The sequence below is a fragment of the Peromyscus leucopus genome, chromosome 6 (genome assembly GCF_004664715.2).
Source record: "Peromyscus leucopus breed LL Stock chromosome 6, UCI_PerLeu_2.1, whole genome shotgun sequence".
NCBI classification, from domain to species: Eukaryota; Metazoa; Chordata; class Mammalia; order Rodentia; family Cricetidae; genus Peromyscus; species Peromyscus leucopus.
Window position 1 is genome coordinate 33,982,322 of NC_051068.1, and position 19,761 is coordinate 34,002,082.

The window sequence follows — 19,761 nt, forward strand, 5'->3', positions numbered from 1 at the left end:
CCCACTCAGCAGCTGTAAGTAGCTCTGGGGTTTGCATTCCTGTATGGGCTGTTGCAATGGAGGTGCAGGCCAGTTAAAGCAAGGATTTCACTATCAGGTTTATTTGTTGTCTCGTCTCTAATATTTCCTTGGTTTTGTTGGTACTTATTTTTCTTGTCCCCCTAAAATACCACACATTTAAAACTTTTATCTGGGAGCACACTTTGTTGTAAGTTGTTAAACACAAAATATTTTATGTAGAGAAGAACAGAAATCAGGAAATCTTTAGACCAGTGGTCCAGATGATTTAGGCCTTCGCAAAAGCAAAACAAGCATCCATCTCAAGATCCTAACATTCCAATTGCTCAGCACCGTGCTACACTTTTAAACGTGATTAATTATTCCACGTGAACAATAGCAACAGAGATCTCTGTGTGCTCCGGGGGAAGAGCCCTGTGCCGGCAGAACCACTTGTGGAATCAAGAATTGAAAACACAGATTTGATACATCTTAGAGTATTATAATTTGAGTTTTCAAGAGATGACCTATGGTTGGAAAATAGTTCCCATAGAGGCCTAGCACACAATTCAAAGGTCCATACAGCTTAGCATGTGTGAGCAAGGGCTGAGACCAGCAGAAGCACATGCTGTGCTGCTGACTTTTTGTTACACTTGTGTTGGCGTTGAAGTTGACACTAGGGTTGAAATCTTCTACCAGGGTCATCTTTCATGGCTTCTACTTAGGAATGACAAGAGGCCTGTAGCTCTAATGACCTGACTCATCCGGGTTACAATGCACAGCTAAAATCCATGGTAACCTCACTCAGGAGGTGATGTGCATTCACCTTTATGTGGAACACTACCTTAAAATTATCATAATGAGGCTAGAAATTAAATGGCAACCACATCATATTTGTTGCAGAAAGCTCATGACTTCCTGGCTGAAATTTATTCTCATCTAGACTTGTGAATTATCTTCCATATCTTCTTTTCTATACCCAACGCATGGGAGTATTCCAAGGGTCTTTGTCTTTCCATATCCATCTTTTAACTGAGAAAGAATCCGACAATGCAATTTGAGAGATTGTGAATTGCATGTAATTAATCATGTTTATTTGTCTTCTGTTGCCACGCAGCCAGTCTTTTCAAGAAGAGCAAAGGGAAGTCAGAGCTTTAGTGATGCAGTTCAGTGGTAGAGTTCTAGGTAGGATGCGTCATTCAGTTAGTGCTTCCCCCCTCTGGAACATAGTCAAGTCACTGGCCTGCAGGATTCAGCATCTGGACACGAGAAGACATTAATGTGCTGTGAATATTTCCGTGATTGCCTGAACCTAGCACCATGGCTGAGAACACCATAGAAAGACCAAAAGGGACAACTTCATTTGTTGTTTCTATGTAAACTTCGTTCATGCTCCACTTTCTATATTTTCAGCCACTAAAATTATAACCAAACTCGTGGAACCAAAAATTAAAGTCATTCAAGGCAGTCTTCAGCCTATTACCAAAACTGAAGGTAAAAACCAATGTTCTCCATGGTTCCTTCCACTCTGAAAAAAAAAAAAAAAGTACCATGTAATCAACTCATTTCTCTGAATATACCTACATTCTTTTTTAAACTAACATGCTAAATATTTCTTTACAAATGGCATGCTTCTGTAATTGCAGATTGTGGAGTGCAACACTTTTTAAATCAAAGTAGATGGTGCATCCCTAATATTTTCAGTACATTTGCTTGTATTTATTTTCATTTAATTGAAGTTGTGTCAACACTAGTACCCAGATAATCACATAACAAATTAATCTTAATCCGTTTTGCTGTAGATTCTTCAGGAAACACACTCTTTGTGTAGCTTTCGTTCCAACTGCCACCACACAATCTCTTTTATGCCATTAAAATTTTTCAAAAATATACAGGCATTTTTTTTCCAGTGAGCAACCTAAGAGGGTATAGGAAGTGTACATTAATGAAAGCCTTAAAAATTACAAACAGACATGATATACATTAAAACTTAGACTGCCAAAACAGAAAAAGAAACAGTGTTGTTTAGTGAGCCAAACCCTGGACCTACATTTCAACTCTGAACATATTTTATATACATACATAGTAAATAGATACCTCTCATATTTCCAATGTCATTTTTCTCTCTCTACTTCATATGTTATCTGACATCAACCTCTTGGATATTACCTTGACTTCACACATTTTTTATTATCACTTAGACCAAACTTAAGGACCAGTGTCCATGTTTACACATGTTGCGGCAGTAATTTGCCACAAAGAACACACCTGTGTTGTCTTTCTTCCATGAGAAAGATGAAGACAGTCTTTCAAAAGGGGGGCAGATTACGCCTTTCATTGAATCTCCGGAACACTGTTGTTCTGATTACTCTTGGGTTTGTGTTTGTTTTTCATTCTGTGGCATGAGATGGCAACTTAAATTACATGTGTCTCTTCTCTTTAAAGTAACTCTAACTTAAACTCATTGAAAACACAAGGTTAATTCTCAGCCTGGCTAGCTATGGATATCATTCATTCTTAAGCCTACAGTTGAGTTATCCTTAAAAAAAATCTGTGCTTAGCTTTTAAAAAAAATAATTTCAATCATTTCATTGTTTTCTACCCATTGATGAGGAGAAATTGGGGTTTTAAGTAGAAATTAAATTTAAAGTGTTTGGCTGATCATATATTGATCATGCCAGTGAAAAATGATCAACTGATTTTAGCCAAAGACATTGTTTGCTTGTTTTCTTAAAAAAAATCGTAGTCAATAAAATGTCACTATAACTGATGCACAGCTTCCCAAACTGAAGTCATTCCCATGTGCCATGTTCCTGTTTTCAAGGACTCTTCTCCTTCCATGCTTCTTCATTTAACTCATGCATCCTCCCAGCGTTTGTCAGCAGGGTTCTATACATCATTCTTTCTTCAGTTGGGAGCAGCCTTGAGCACCAGTCTCCCTGGGTTTTTCCTCATTATGATCTGGGTGGAGCTGGGGGTCATCTCATCTGTAAATATTCTTCAATGTAAAACGGGACAGTGATACTCCAGTGTAGCACAGGGGAAGAAACAAAAGCCCTCCCAGCAAACATCCGCAGTTCCCACTACTTCGTTCCCTTTTCAGTGTTTGAACTCTGTGAATTCATTGATGCTTTTGAGTTTTTACTAAACGCATTAGAGTCCAAGACATAATTTTAGAATTTTTTTTTGTCAAAAAGACACTAAACCAAACTTTGGAATTAAGAGTAAGTCAGTTAAAATTGAACAAATAGTCACTGTGCTAGATGTTTTTTCCAAGTTATCATCTTAAATGTACAGAAAAGAAATGTTTACTAAAATCCCTTCCTTTGTAGTAATATCTAATAATAAAAGGTGCTTCCAGAATTTCAATTTGGCTTTTCTAAAGAAAAAAGATCCTTAGACACAGTGCTAACTCTCATTTCCTTGTCTTGAATCATTGTGCAAACTCCCTTTTAAGGATGACTGCATGTTAGAAACTATTCCGACCCTTTATGTTCGCCATCCCTATTGGGCTCACATATAAAATATTATGGCTTGAAATACTTATGGTTTGAAAGAATGGTTTCCTCCCTCTCATTAATTATTTATTACTTAGTTCTGGGTAATGGTGTACTTTGATGATTTCTCAACAACAAACAAATCAATCCTCTCAAAGATAATCAATTATAACTCCATTCAGCTATTGAAAAGTGCAAGTTAAATGTACTGAACTGAATAATTCTCACTCCTCTATAAAACATCCCTGATTGACTAATGTAGCAGTAAGCTTTCTAACATTCAAACTGATTTTCTCTGGGAACAAAATCATTTTGCAAGGCAAATGCAACCCACTGTGCATTTGAAGGGCTGCGTAACTGTTAGTTGGTGTTGCTGTTTGCATCCCTCTCTTAGCCAAGGTAAGTTCTCAAGTCAGCTTTTCTATAAAGCCTAAAATGCAGCATCTTCAAGGTAAGTATATTAGATTTTCTTAATGTTCAGTTGTATGTTCTTACATAAAAATATAAGGTCATGAGTGATAAAACAAATTAAATGAAATCTTTTAGTAAGGATTGGCAGATGCTATGCTACTGCAAAGTGTGATTTAAACCAGTTGTGACTTGAGCAATTCCAATCTGTAATGTTGTTTGTTTCCCAAAGAAAGCCACATAAAATACTTTGTGCGATCATACCTTACACCCACTAACAGGGATGCTGGTGTGCGCAGCTTGCTCGTGCATCACTGTAGATGCTAAAGCGGGTGGGTGGGTGGAGCGGCGGCGGCAGCCTAAACAAATGCAGCCGAATCATTTGTTTTCTTAAATCGTGTCTAGCCTAAAGATAACAGGAAATGTTTAAAACTGGTTTCATAAAACCAGAAAGACTGAAATCTGAAGTGGAAATAAACTTCTTATTTGGGCAAATGTAAGGGGCTGCGGCAAAGCACTAATCTGTCTCCTAAACTAATGTCTCAGGACCTGCCATGACCAAGATCCACATCGAAGGTGAACCTGACTTCAAACTGATTAAGGAAGGCGAAACAGTGACAGAAGTGATCCATGGAGGTACGCCTTGTGCCTTTCCTTATACCTACATGGTGTCCCCATGACATTTTAAAGTAGAGTTGGTTTAGAGTGATCAACCAGCTGATTTTCTCTTGATTTTCATTTTACCCAGGCATTTTACTAGGTCTGAGTCTTCCTAGCTAGTCAGGGATAGAGTGTAGCTTATTTTTAAGTGGGCTCAGCCATAATTTAATAATTAAGCACCCTGGCCACTACTTATGAATATGCAAATGGTAACCATGAAGTATAATGATTACAATAATGTAAACACAAAAAGGCACATTGTTTTCAGAACAGAAAGGGGTCGGTAGTTGTGTGAGACTCTGGTAATATGAGCTGGTGAGATGGGTCAGTAGGGAAAGACATCTTCCCCGACTTTGACATCTGAGCTAGATCCCTGAGTCCTACAAGGTGAAAGGATCCAACTGTTTTCTGACCTACATGGACACACCATAGCTTACACATGCACACGCTAAAACAAAAAATGCAATCAACTTTTTAGGGCCCGCACTAACAAGTCAGCACTAGATTTTATTGTAAGGTTTCCTTTCCAATGGCAGACTCAGCTTGCCAGCCAACCCTCCCACTCACCTGAGACCCAAGAGTTGCCCAGACTGGTCAGAATACATTTACAGTCTGTTCCAACAATGGCTACAATTGATTCTTAAACAAGAGTGTTGTGAGAAACACATCCTTGATTAAAATCTCCAGCTCTGGGTGGTAGAAACTCTGTAAGGAGGGTAGGTAAATCACAAGTTGTTTTCTTTCTCTGCCTTCAGAGCCAGTCATTAAAAAGTACACCAAAATCATAGATGGGGTTCCTGTTGAAATAACTGAAAAACAGACCCGGGAAGAACGAATCATTACAGGTAATTGTTAATTCCATACATGAGCGGCACTCACGTTATAAACACAAGTTATGCTAACCCTAAAATATTGCACTACACAAACTTAGTCTTTGTCATGGAGACTATTAAAGTTACTCTGTTTCCCATTTTCTTTTTGCAAAAAAAAAAAAAAATAGAATATTCTAATTGTGTTACCTATTTCTTACTCAAAGACTTTTTTGTAGATATGTCCGTAAACATGCACTGTTACTCTGTGTATACATATGTGCTTTATTATATTCTGTCTTTAGTTTGTAGCTCGTTACTGAGTTACTGAATACTGAGAGGAATTTCCTTTGGGGTTCCATTAATGTTAAAATCTATACATCTACATACCAAGATGTATGAGTCTATCTAAACCAGTTGACAAATTCAGTAAATTTTGTACGAGACTCACATCTGTGAATTAAGCTAAAATTTTAAATATAGTATCTTATATATTTTACTTAAACATTCTGAAAACACAGTCTGTGCCTCGTATTTTAAAATGAGCTTTGCTGGGGCACCTCTGGTTATGCTTGCTCTAGGTTGCTGAGCAGCTGCAGCACAGACCGTGTGGCCCACACGGTCTAAAACCCTTTCTGTTCTGCCTTTACAAAAAGAGTTTGAGCACCCTTGTTTTTCTCCAGGTCCTGAGATAAAATACACCAGGATTTCTACAGGAGGTGGAGGAACAGGGGAGACGCTGCAGAAATTTCTACAAAAAGGTCAGTACGTCTAGAAAAGCAAGAGTGTGGCATTGAGCCACCTGTCCCCTTGAAGGCCTTGAACATGCTATCTGCGCCACCTTGTTCTAGTGTTCATATTCCACACCAGCATATACGGTTCTTCCAAAGCTGGGGACAAGACCAATAGTGGGGGTTGTGCAGATTGTTTCCTCGTCTATTGCTTAATGAATGATGGAAACGCTGCACCAAAAGCCAACACCCAAAACTTAGACGGAGCTGAGAGGTGGTCCGGAGCTCTTTACTGAGCAGATGGCAGTATGTATCATGTCAAATTCCTTTCTATTGAGTGAACCAATTTCTGCTGTGAACATGTGTCCTCTCAGAGGTCTCCAAGGTCACAAAGTTCATTGAAGGTGGCGATGGTCACTTATTTGAAGATGAGGAGATTAAAAGACTGCTCCAGGGAGGTTAGTAAAACACAACTAACCCCTTAACAGGCGGTGGAAAGGGCTTCAGCTTTTTAAAGACTGGGCATGCAGGCTGTTCCTTTAATTAGATTAAAAAGACAGCGTGGTGAGCTGTCTTCAGCAAATTGACTGGCGTGTGTAAGTGGTCGCTCCCCAAAGGGATCACTGGTTAAACAGTCTTTAAAAAGTTTCATGGTGTAAAGTGGGGAGCAATGAATACTTTTTTGCCTTGACACAGAAAATTGGTCAGATATTTTTACTATGTGAAAAAGAGGAATGATTTTGCTAGCTGGCAGAGAAGCCTAAAATTTGAAAAAGCTTTTCATATTTCCAAAAATCGTATTCACTGTCCCCATGACAAAGACAGGCATGTTTGGGGAATTCATAGGTGCGTAGTTAAGCGTAAATAGCTTTTAGCAACTTGCATTTCCAAAACTGCATTCTTACAAATGAATATGCGTTCCTGCTTACTGTTTGAGTGATAATCTGTACTCGGGATTATATATTCTTCAGCATATAAAATTAATCTTTGATGTATGGAATGTTCCTTGTCTGTGGCATTAGATGGACTTACTTTCAAAAGAAAAAGAAAGGATTCAAAATATGCAAACTCTCAGTGGTCGTTATTCAAACAAACAAAAATAGGAAATGTTTTAAAAATCATTTGGCTATTGACAAATGCATTTTAGTTCAATTTACTAACAACAAAACATCAGACTAAAATTATTCAGAGTACAAGTAAATAGATACCTACAATAAATATGCTTTTTACAGTATATTACAAATCAAGAAAGACACCCAAAATTTGATGCTAATCTAAAATCCAGTTCAGATGGCTTTCTGCTTATAATTTTTTTAAAAATTATATCACTATGTCTAAGAAAATATAACTTCTCTTAAGATCTCATATATTTCTGGAAGTCATTTTTGCTTATTTTAATATAGATAACATCCCTTATATCATGTCTCTGGATTTGTAATAGTAATTTTTTATTCAACCAACACTGTATTTTTTTTTCAGTATGTATTCACACATATCTGAAAAACACATGATTTCCTTCCAGAAGGCAGGGAGCCTGTGGCATATTCTTAAGCCAAAAGTAATCCCATGAGTCCTCGACAATGCAGTAGAGGGCCCACTAAATAACTCTCCACCATAAAACCATGGAGGGCCCTGAAACAAGAGTGAACACAGAGTGAAGTGTAAATTGAATTCTTTGTTTTTCTTCGCAACCCTTGCCCTAGTCAGCAGCTTGGTGGAATGGCAGTGCTTTTAGAGAATTACTTAAAACCTTCCCCGGTTTATGTTGTTTCCTTCCCACAGGCTGAAACTGTGGGTAAGTATGTTCCTCCTCCTTTAATTAAGAAGACTCTGAAAGTTTTCTTTGAGATGGCACTCGAATAGTAAAGAATTGGTTCCTTCCCCAGAATATATGTACTACACTTCAAGAAAATGTTGTTTTCTCTTTAATTGATGAGTTATTTCTATTTCTGTTTCTCCCAGAGTTCCTTTGACTTCTCTGGATGTGAACTGCCCATAGATCTATAAGGCATGAGTTTCAAGAGTGCCACTTTAGAAGGTTTAGCAAAACATTTCTGGGGATTTCACTTTTCTTAAAAAGGAGGGCGTGGACCCGGGGAGGTAACTCCAAAGTAAAGAACATGTACTGCTCTCTCAAAGTACTGGGATTTGGTTCTCAGCACCTACAGAGCAGCCTTCAATTGCCTGTAACTCCAGTTCCAGAGGCTCTGATGCCCTCTCCTGGTCTCCACTGTCACTGCACACACATGATGCATATAAACTCACACACATGAACACACACATAAATAATAAATGCATCAATCTTTTTAAAGAGTCACAATGTGCAATATCAGTACTAGTATATGGACCTTAACTGGAAAAGTTAGTGTTCTTTTTCTAGCTCTCTAAACATCAAGTTGCCACTGAGTCACAAACATCCCCTTGATGTCAGGTGTCTGTTTCCTCCCTCACAACCACCTCTTCAAAAATCACTTCCTAAAGCTCTTTCATTTTTAGAACCTGGACAGCAAACCCAGGCTCTGCATTTGATTATAATTTCCTTCTGAGATATTTCTGAGCTTCATTGACATTTCTAATTTGGATGCTGTCATAGTAGAATAATGATAACTGATAAATTTCATTGTCAGACACTACCAAATGTATGTAAGGGAATCTGAAAACAGTTGTTCACATTGAAGAGAGGAACCTAAAAGATTCTTCTTGATCCCAAAGTCAATTTTGCAACTAGGTAGAACTTAATAAGCTCACTATAAATCATATCTTTATTCAGTTCTTGAGGTTGCATCAATCTCATTGTGATGATACTTTATGAATCATTATTTCATTATCAAATAAAGCTGTAGTTAAAGAAAATGTCCGTTTGACATGTAATTACTTAGACTTTATAATTCAAGGACATTTCTCACTTGCTATCCAATCTCAAAAGGTTTTCTATGGTTCTATGTTTAACTACTGTGCTAATATGATATAGCAAATGGTTACATGACTTATGGACAACTGATATGTCAGAAATGTGCTAAGATTGCAACAAAGCTCATAAATTCTCTAAAATGTAGGCTTTTTTCATTTGCTTGCTGTTGTATATCTTACATTATGCTTGTAAAAAAAATTGAAAAAAATCCCAATAAAGAAAATCAGCTTTATTGCTGAATATTGATGATACATAGAAAATGAATAAGATTTTTTAAAGAAAAAAAATGAAGTCAATCAGAAAAATGAAACCACCACAGGAACCAATCAGTCTTTAATCCCAAATAACCTCAAAATGAAGATAAAATGTGACCTTGGGCTTACTAGATAGTCATACCAGGACTAACATATTAAAATGATTAGAGAATTATTTTCAACTATAAAACACAAATTGTAAGAACACTTGTAACTCTTAAATATGAAAAAATGTCAGGACTAGAGAGATGGCTCAGTGGTTAAGAGCACTGGTGCTTTTCCAGAGGATCTGGTCTTGAGTTTAAGCAATATGAAAGCCATTTATTCCATGCAAAAAATGACACAAATTCAGAGACTCCAAAAGACACAACAAAACATTGTTTTTTGGTGTGTACTCACTGTGATGTGGGGGAGCAGGTAACTTCTCCATCAGCATAAAGTCCTAAGGGCCAGTAAGCTTACTACTACAATAACTACACATGTAAGCAATGGTTCCTTATACTTTATACTTTTGTCCTTGGTGATGGCCTCCTGATTTTACCTGAAATCACAAAGCGTTTCTAACTACAAATCTTTCATTTTAGACACACCTGCAAAGAAGATACAAAGCAACAAAAGGGTTCAAGGTAAGTATATCAAATGTGCTAACACATGTTTGAAAGATTTTGCTATGATGTAAGTTACAGAGGAAAGTGTTTAATGTAGCTCATTGAATTTTGGTTTTGGACAAACAGAAAATTTAGTGAGTTTTGATGAGTTTGTCATGATAACTGTCTATGTTCTTTATTACTTGAAAGTAAAACAAATCTTAAAAGAATGGCAAAAGATTTGTGTAAATAGTTAAGTGTATTGAACAGCTGAGTTAAATCAGAAAGAAATGCTGGGACTAGAGTGATGTCATCTCAGCAGGTAAGAGCACTGGCTGCTCTTGCAGAGGACCTAGGTTTGATTCCCATCACCCATATAATGACTCACAACCATCTGTTAACTCTAATTCAAGGGGATCTGGTGCCCTCTTCTGGCCTTTGTGGGCACTGCACACACATAGTGCACAGACATATACACACTCATACACATAAAATTTAAACAAATAAAGAATATTTTTTAAAAAAAGAAAGAAATGAAATTCTTTCACATCAGAGCTGAGAACAGACAGACCCAAATTCTTGTAAACATTACTTGTGTGAGTGGGTGTAGTTGAGATATAAGTGCTCAGATAAGTACTTAGATAATTTAATCCTCTATTATATATACATCACATTTATAATATGATTTCTTCCATTTATGCCTATTTTCTAATATCTTCTCCTATGTGAGTAAACATTTCAATTTTTAAACCAGCAAAGATTTCCTTTGTAGGGCTTACAAATGTAGAATTGAAAGTTTCTTATGATTATGATAATTACACATTAATAATGAAATGAATTCACAAGATTCACAAATACAGTACATGAAAATATGACCTTAAGCTGCCTCAGTATATGGAATGTTGACACTAAGTAATTAATTGCAAAATAATTTCATGTTTTTGTTTTCCATTTTTTTCTCAACTTCTATTGATTCTCTGTGGATTTCACATCATGCCTCCCAATCCCACTTATCTCCCCTTCCCCTGGCTTCTGCCCTCTGCCCATGCAACCTCCTCCCCAAAACAAAACAAAATTTAAAAGAAAAACCAAAAACCAAACAAACAAACAATAGCAACAACAACAAAAAAGAGTCTGGATCGAGGCCTCTGGCTTCTGCTACACTATTGTTAATGAGCGCTCACTGGGGCTCCTCTTGAATATGCTGTTGTTGTCCAGTGTCGTGGAGATCCTGCAGGTTTGGATCTGCAGGTCCAGTCCTTTCACATGCTGCAACAGTTCATAGATGTGGTGGATGTTGCCATGGGCCAACTCATAGCCCTGGTTCTGGGTCTGAGTGGTAGCTGGCTGGGTTGGTCAGCCCACCAGATTTCCCTCATCATCACTAGCTAAGTGAGTTCTCCAGAACGGCCTCAGCTAGCTCACCCAATGCGGCCTGGAGAAAGGAATGCGGTCAGTTCTCCTGCTCTCAGGTCCCTAGATCTGACCCACGCACACTCATACTAGCAGGGCCAGTTCTACTGTTTTGCTCAGGCGAGGTGCAGGGCCCTCTCTTCTGACTGCTTCAGAGGGTATGGGGGGAAGAGGTCAGCTCTCCTGCTCTCATACCCTCAGGGCTGGCTCACCTGCACTCCTGAACTGCATATGTTTTTAATTATAAATTTATCACGAATTCTTATGGGCACACTAAACCACTTCAATTTTCCAGAGACTTCAAATCATCGAGTTTTATGTTTTCATTTACCTTTGATTAAGGTATAATGTTTTCTCACCATAAAGTGAAGATAGTACTCAGACCAACATGCTCTAAATAAATCTTATTACAAGGAGCAATGGTCACTTTTGAGAGAGAGATTTGTAACAGGGCACCCCGTTCTTACCCGTGAGGTTTTGTCATATTCACATCTAACCACTGTCATTTCCTTCTACTCAGGATCTAGAAGACGATCAAGGGAAGGCCGTTCTCAGTGAAAATCCAAAGCCCAGACAACAGAGTTTTTTTAATAATCCTAAATCAACAATCTGATTTTAAGGGGAAATTATAAGAGCCACATTGACTTCAGAATCTGAAATGCCAACAAGCAGAAACTAATCTTCAAGCAAGTCTGAACACAAATTTCTTTGTTTCTGAATGAGAAACATAAGGAAAACAGTAGTTAGTCTCCTGTGGGGTAGGAACTGAAAGAAATACAGGACCATGCAGGGCTTTTATTATCTCAATGAGGAAAGTTCTGATTGTCTTAGGAATCCACCAAAGACCATCCTGGTGGCCGGATCCATTACAGCTACGTCTCTGCTCAGTGAGTTTTACCTCCTTGAGAAGAGGGGGGCTGAATGTAGTCCATGGACAAACCCAAAACATACAGTTACCTCTCCGTGGGAGGCTAGGTTCTCAAAGGGTGTTCAGTGCACATCAAGCAAACATACCATGTTACAACCCGTGGCTTTACATACTTCTCATGCAATGTGGATTTCCCACTAAATTTTGTTATTTTTACACTTGATTTGTACTCTTGAGATGTTTGTCATATGCTTCTTGTGATACACATGTTTTCTCTCAAAAATTTCAATAAAACCATTCTTCAGGTATAAAGAGAATTACTTCAGACTGGGTAATTTAGGAAACTCAAGGTCTAAGTTAAAAATTGAGTTTAGAATTTGGAATAGGACTCTATATCTTTTTATTGTTAACAAGTACTCAATAAAGGAAATTGAATAAAATTAGTGTTGCTCAAAGTTCTCAAACTATTGTGTGATATGAAAGATCATTACACAATGGGATAATCATGAATTTTCAGTAGTGAGACTATTATAACCCTGGACCTGTGTTAAGTTGTTAAAATTTAGAAAGTTACTCTCCTCAAAAGGCACAAAGCCAACCAGTTACTCATAAAGTACGATAGGCTGAGTTGAAAGAAATGGGCCGTGGTACACATGACATCAATTAACTGTTCCTGAGCTTGAGTCACAGATGCCCTTCAGTAAAACGTAAAGTAGCTAGGACATCAACTGTGTGTCCAAGAAGAGGTGGTGTGAAGTCTAGTGCAGTAGAAACTTCCTGGATCTATGAGGGTGACCCTTGCAAGGACTCCTAGTAATGGAGGACATGGAGACTGACCTGGTCATCTTTTATAGCCAGGCAAGGCTTCCAGTGGTGGGAATGGGTTACATTCGGTTGAGGTTTTGGCTGAGGAGGTCCCATAGAGACCATCGAACAACACAGGCTGATGCTAGAACAGAAGGTCACTCTCCAAAAATTGACAGTGGGGCCCCATTGCTGAGGACAACATCTACACAGCTCATTGAACATAGAGAAGTCAGGGTGGTGTGGGCATGGATTCCCTATGTTCTAGTCTCTTTAGGGTGAGAAGGTCCTCTGCAGGCTATGGAAAGAGAAACCTGGACAACAACCCAGCCACAAAGCCCTCCACCTACAATCTGTCCTGCCTGTAAGATGTACCGGGGCAATGGTGAGGCAGAACCTGTGGGAGTGGCCAGCCAATGTTATAACTTTGAGACCCACATCATGAGTGGAACCCAATGCCCTATACTGCCTGGGTGACCAGGAACTGGAGAATGGATCGTCCAGAGACCTAGGGTAGAACCAAACACAACTGACAAAAATAAATCAATAAAATGATTCCTGATATATTCATAGGTTCATAGATTGGTGCCTTGTCCAGTCATTATCTGAGAGGCTACCTCTGGCAGCAGATGATCCATAGTCAGACATTATGCAGAGAATAATAGACAAAGACCGGAGATAGAGGATGTGGGGAGAAGGCGGATGGAACAAAAGAGTGGAGGAAGGGAACAAGGGAGAGGGGGAAGGGCTATTTGTCCCAGAGGGATAGAGAGGAGACAGATGTGGCACATAGGAAAACGGTTTGTGAAGGTAAATTGAGAAACCCTGTGTTAGGATGAGACCTTTAATCTTAATTGGGCATGTTAATTAGGTGAGCCAAAGGGGGCTTTTGATGGCTGGATTTCAATACTCTGACAGCTGGACCTTGGTAGTGGCCAAGTATGGGAACAGACCTTGGTGGCTAGCTTCAGGAATGAAATCTAACGGTTTTTAGCAAGGCAGAGGGAATGGGGGAGAAGGGCAAGACCTGCCAGAGCCTTGCTGGTGTCCCTTCAGAGTGGATCGAGGGGAGAAAAGAGGTGGTGGGGGAAGCTGGGAAGAGTGGAGGGAGGGAGGGAAGGCTGCCATCAGGTTGTATTATATGAGAAGAGAATCTGTTTCAATCTTTTTTTTCCAGAAAGGCTAACATGCCTTTGTTCACTGCGAGTTCAGAAGGGGTCCATCTTCAATTCTATGCCTAGTTATTGGATTTCTTTCTTTCTTTCTTTCTTTTTTTTTTTTTTACAAAGTCCCTACATCATTTATTCTAGAAAAATCCCATTTCATTTCCTCTGACTTCTCTGGCTATTCACTTGCTGTGGTCTTCATTTTCTGCCACCCAGCATTTACAGCCTCCTGACACACCACTTGAAGGTTTGGGTCTGGTTGTTGCTTTTGCTCTTTTAGGGTGAGTGAGCCCTAAAACCTAGATTTGGTGTGACTCCTCTCCCCACACAATCCATCCATCTTCTCTCAGCCCATTTCACATTTGCACTGAAACTCAGACATCACAACACTGAGGAGACAATGTCTATTGGGCATTTATTGTGCAGGACTTGCCAAGCACCTTGCATGAGTCCCCTGATGATTCTTCAAGTTAGATGCAATTTTTATCTACGTTTGGGAGAAGAGGAAATTGTCAGAGATACTTTTTCCAGACTGGCAAAGAAAAGAAACAAAATTTGAATACACATAGTATGGCTATATGTGAATACACATAGTCTGAGCTCTTTAGTCACATGGTGGCACTGAAAAGTGATGCTTTGAGCACAGGGGACCAGACTATGACAACAGAAGTCATCCAGTGGGTGGAAGAGGTAACCTCATGGCTCAGGACAGGCCACTGCTGTGTCTAAAGGACAGAATCTGAACAGGAAAAACTCTCTACTGGGTTATCCATTTTTTCTTGTGCTACTTTGAAAGCCGTAACACACTATGAAGCGTTCCATATTTATATGACTTTGTTTCAGAAGCATGGAGGACTTTGCTCCAGCATTGATGTGCCCCACAAGCATCACAGACTTGTATGATGCAATGTGAGGTTTTGAACCAGTGCAGGATTGCCGATGGGAAGCAGTCTTGAGGTATCTGGAAGGAGGAAGCAGTTTTGTAAGATGCAAACTCATCTCTTTTTTGAGCCAATAAGGTCAGCTGCTGAGGATGTAGAGGTTAATCAACTTCTGTGGGCAAGTTAAGCAAAACCAAAAGCTTCAATCAGCTACAGTCTCCAAGAATTGCATCACACTGAGCACAGCTGTTTGGTTTGATCTTATACAAATAACATTTTCAAGTGAATGCCTTGATTGGTGATTTTCTAAATTTTATTTATTTTTATTTCATATGCATTGGTGGCTTTGCCTGCATATATATCTGTATGAGGGTGTCGGAACCCCTGGAATGTGACAGTTGTGAGCTGCCATGGGGATGCTGGAAGTTGAACTCCAGTCCTCTGGAGAAGCAGCCAGTGCTCTGAACCACTGAGCCATCATCCCAGCCCTAACTGGTGATGTTTATGACACCCTATGCATCTATTTTCACAAATCTTCAGGGTCCACGTGACACATGTGGACAATGTGGACGCACTGAAACAAAGTTGTTTCAGTGAAACAACTGACCTGATGATATAAAAGAAAAAAGTACACTTTTCATTTGTCTTATTCTAGTAGAAAAATGTTGGTTTTTACTACTTAATCTGTTTTGTCTAATTCTACTTCTTCCTGGTAGAAAAGTCTGGGATAGTAATGTACACTTAGGTACCATTAACATCAAAGGCTTTTTATCTCTGTGACCTGGATCAGCAGGTCATTCTTCAGTGACAAGTCCTGAGAGAGAGGACCAGATCAAAAGGTAAGAAGATCAGGAGGCCTTGCACAAGCTGTCTTATGCCAAGCATATTCATGAAGAAGTACAGCATCTTAGGTACTCTTTCCAGGGGAGAGGTGGGACAGAGTCAGCAGCAGCTACCATACAACGAGACAGTCCTCAGTTGGCTTGTCCAACTGTGTTGCACTAAGGGAACACGCGCTATCTCAAGAGCATGACAGACCAAGTACACAGCAGCCTTGGGAACGATGACTCCAGCCTCTTCACAGGGGAAGGCCAAGTTCCCAGGAACTGAAAGCTTAATTCCTTTGAAGCTCTGGCTCCAGCCCCAAAGTCTGCTCCTGGGCAAGGACACAGCACTAGGCTCCTTCTGTCCTTTCATCAGGGCCTCTGCGTGAGCCATTGATCTGTCAGGTTCTCAACACCTCCAGCCTGTCCAATCTCCTTCCTTGGGTCTCTGTGAGGCTGCCCTTTGCCCTCATTAATCACAGTGCTTTACATCTTTGTGATTTTTAAACTAACTCCACATTAAGTCTCCAGAGATGTGTTCTGTACAGACCTAAGTCACTCTTGATCTCTTGAATGTGTCTCAAGGCAAGTGACCATGTTTCTTTCCCGCTCATATGGTCTGTCAGTGCACACTCTTCTTACTAGACAAAGGGTGTGGAGGCAGTCCTCTTCCACACATTGCAGCCAACCATGCAGAGCTCCTGAATTTGCTCCTTGAGTAAACACGAAACTACACATTCCTGCCACCTTTTCTATGCAGTTAAAAGTTTTCAAAATGCTGCAGTTTTCATCTCTGTCTGTCTCTGGTTCCCAATGAAATATATTTCAGCTAGATCGAATTTAACCAAAGGTGGTTGAAACAAGTTCATTTGCTTCTCCAAAAAGTTTATTAAACGCTTTGAACTATTTTCCTGAATCAAATTAGCAGTGTCCAGTTGCTCAGGCAGTAATGTTTCTCACCATCTTCAATGGTCATTCCTGACAATGGGGCTGTAAACAACACATTTGGAGGGAAAGACGGCTTGAGAAATCTCCCAGGCTGCTGTTCATCTGTACACATCTGTTGGTGGTTATTAGTCACAAGAAAATGCCTGAGAGTTCACAAGTTTCCCTGAAGCTCTCCTTCAAAGTTTCTCCATGTTGGCCAGCCATCATTAGATGCGGACTACAGGAGGTCTGCTATGGTCTGTTAGCAAATGTCTTCCATAGACTTAAGTTTAAAAATCCCTTCCCCAGGTTTGCTGCTATTTTAAAGGCTGTGAAGCCTCTAGGAGGTGACCCAGCTGGTGACAGATTACTAAAGACTGGACTCTGATTCCACCAGGATGTAACAGCAACAGCCATGTGTGCCACCATTTTGGATGGAGCTACTCTGCCCTGCCTTGACACTATGACCAGTCACAAATCTCTCAAATGAGTAGCCAGACTGAGTCCTTCCTCCTGTTCATTGCGTTTGTCAGCTATTTTATAAAAATTGATCAGAAAGGTAAATAATGCAGACTTTGCTTTCTGCCATAATGGCACCCATTGGATTAAGTGTGGTTCTGAGTATTCTCATGGCCTTCTCTCCTACAAGAATGTTGACTAGAAATCTGTAGGTTTTCCCTCCAGTTCATCATTCTAATGGGTTATTTAGCTCTTTGGGGCATGTTGCTAATGAACAATTGTGTTTGGCAAAAGGATTGTCCCGTTGTGTAGCTAACTTACTAAAGCAGCCCCACTTATAAAGACAGGCCAGGGATAACTCGTAAACCTGCTGGGTTTTATTATCCAAATGTGGCAATTACCATTTATCCTCAAGCAGGCTTGCCAGATCCATGCAGAGTACTGACAGATGAATAGACATAGAGTGTTGAATGCTACAACTTAACTCAGTAGGGCATTTCTCTCAGCGTAATGAATACATGGAAATAGGACAGAAGAAACATTTAAAGTGTTATATGCTCACATCAAATAATTGGCTATGACATTATTTTTAGCCACATTTTCCTGTTTTTCTAGTCATGTGTTTATTAGCCAGAATCTATCAGTCTGCAAACAACACAAAACTAAACCTCATTAAGCTCGGGAAGAGAATAATTTAATTTTTTCTTTAGATACTAGCAAATGAATCAAGTAACTTGTACATTTCAAGAATTAACCACAAACCAAAATTTAGGGGTGTGGCTCAGCACTGAATAAAAAGCTCTATTCTGCTGTAAGAGTTTTGTAATTGTTGTTTTGGGGACTTTGGTGGAAGGTTGTTATTCTTGTTTTGGGTGTTTAAATAGTATGGATGATGGCTTTGATTATCTATAAACCCAGGCAGAAGGGGAGCTGAATGCTAAAAAAGAAAGTGATTGGTTGTCCACGAGTCACATGTTTGCCCTTTGAACCAATTACTGCAGGCAGGACAGTGGTGGTGAGATCATTCAGAGTCAGACCCCTGCTGAAGCAGCTTTCTTCAGCAGCCTGGAACCTGTTGAAGACTTTTGTATGGAGTAAGCAAGGCAATAGGAAAACTTAACCAGGACAACTCAAGCTTCAGAAGACAGGAGGCTTGGATGAGCTATAGCAGGCTTAATATTATCATGATGTTATGTCAATATAGATTGTGATTGTGGAGGCCCACAAAGATTTCCTGGTGAGATATGAGCTTGCTTTACCCAGTAGAGCTGCATTAGAGGATGGCTTGCCCATGTGCATGGTTTCTAGGGGACTGGAAGGGTCTGAACTTGGCTGAACTAGGAAAAGGTCTTTTGCTCCACCCCTTGGCATTCCTATAAATAGCTCTTTAGAAGAGACAGGAGGGGCTGGTGAATAAGGATCTAGACCCTCCCAAGGCTATCCTGTGTTTCTATCTATCTGTTTCTCTCCCCTTTATCCTTCTATCTAAATCTCTCATCCCTCACTCCCCAAGAGTACTCTGGGGTAAAATGTGGAAGCCAGTCTCTCAAGTGGTCTCCCACAAGTAATGTAAGGTCACTTGCTCTTCACTTGGTTAAAAGTTCAGACATTTTCTCAAACCAGGAGATGAAATCGGCTGGAACTTCTGTAGCCCCTGAGTTCTATTGCTGTTGCTCCTGATCTGTGCAATGATCATCCTTTCTTTGGTATGTCTCTCTCTTCCTCCCATTCCTTTATTTCCTTAACAGATATCCCTGATGCAGGTAGAGTCTCATCTTTATCTAAGTCATGATACTGTTAATTCTAGTAACTTAATCTCTTAGAACTCAAGTCTCATTAATATTCAACTATATGAAGGTATACATAAAATATGAAAAATAACCAAAGTCTTACATAGATTGATTTTTCACTTCTAGGTGTCTTTTATCTATTCCCAGGTGATATAAAATCACTCTTGCCAACTTGATTTTTTTTCAAATATAAGTCACTGGTGAATATCTATACAGTATACAAGAAAGGAAACTGCCTCTTTTAGTTAAAAAGAACCCATATCTATTTTTATAATGTATCACCAACAACAGGAAATTCAAAGTCACAACCAAATGTACATTTCAAACTGCTAGATCTATATTGTCATAAGTTGGAATGTACACAAGCATGTGCCTACCTAGGACACTATTGTTTCTTACTATATTTTGAATGTTTTTGTCCCAGATTCACAAATAATCCTAATCTCTGATGAGGTGACAATAAGGACCCTGGGAAGGCAATTAGCTTGTGTGAATAATGTCCTCATGAGCAGGACTTATGCCACTATGAACTCATGGAATATTTATAATTGTGTGGATGAATCCATCAGATAAACCTTTGAACATTGGAAGGTAGACATATAGAAGGTATTTCAACTAGAATAGAAAATTTATTTTATGTGCATATTGCCACATGAATACCTTATAAAATGATAACATGAGTCAACTTAGCAGGTCAATTAGACAAATGAAAGGAGGATATGCATCCTAATGAACTTTAGAGGCTGGGGATTGGCAGCTAAAGAGGATGAAATGG

General features: G+C 39.4%; 1 protein-coding gene across 1 annotated transcript in view; it reads left to right on the forward strand.

Moving 5' to 3' along the window:
- Positions 1-12,590, forward strand: part of Postn (periostin) — a 30,977-nt gene extending 18,387 nt beyond the window's left edge. Inside the window, 7 exon segments of the mRNA XM_028873363.2 lie at positions 1,411-1,491; positions 4,449-4,538; positions 5,318-5,407; positions 6,055-6,132; positions 6,477-6,560; positions 9,852-9,893; positions 11,788-12,590. Coding sequence (XP_028729196.1) covers positions 1,411-1,491; positions 4,449-4,538; positions 5,318-5,407; positions 6,055-6,132; positions 6,477-6,560; positions 9,852-9,893; positions 11,788-11,825 — 503 coding nt within the window. The 3' untranslated portion in view covers positions 11,826-12,590.
- The last annotated feature ends 7,171 nt before the right edge of the window (positions 12,591-19,761 follow it).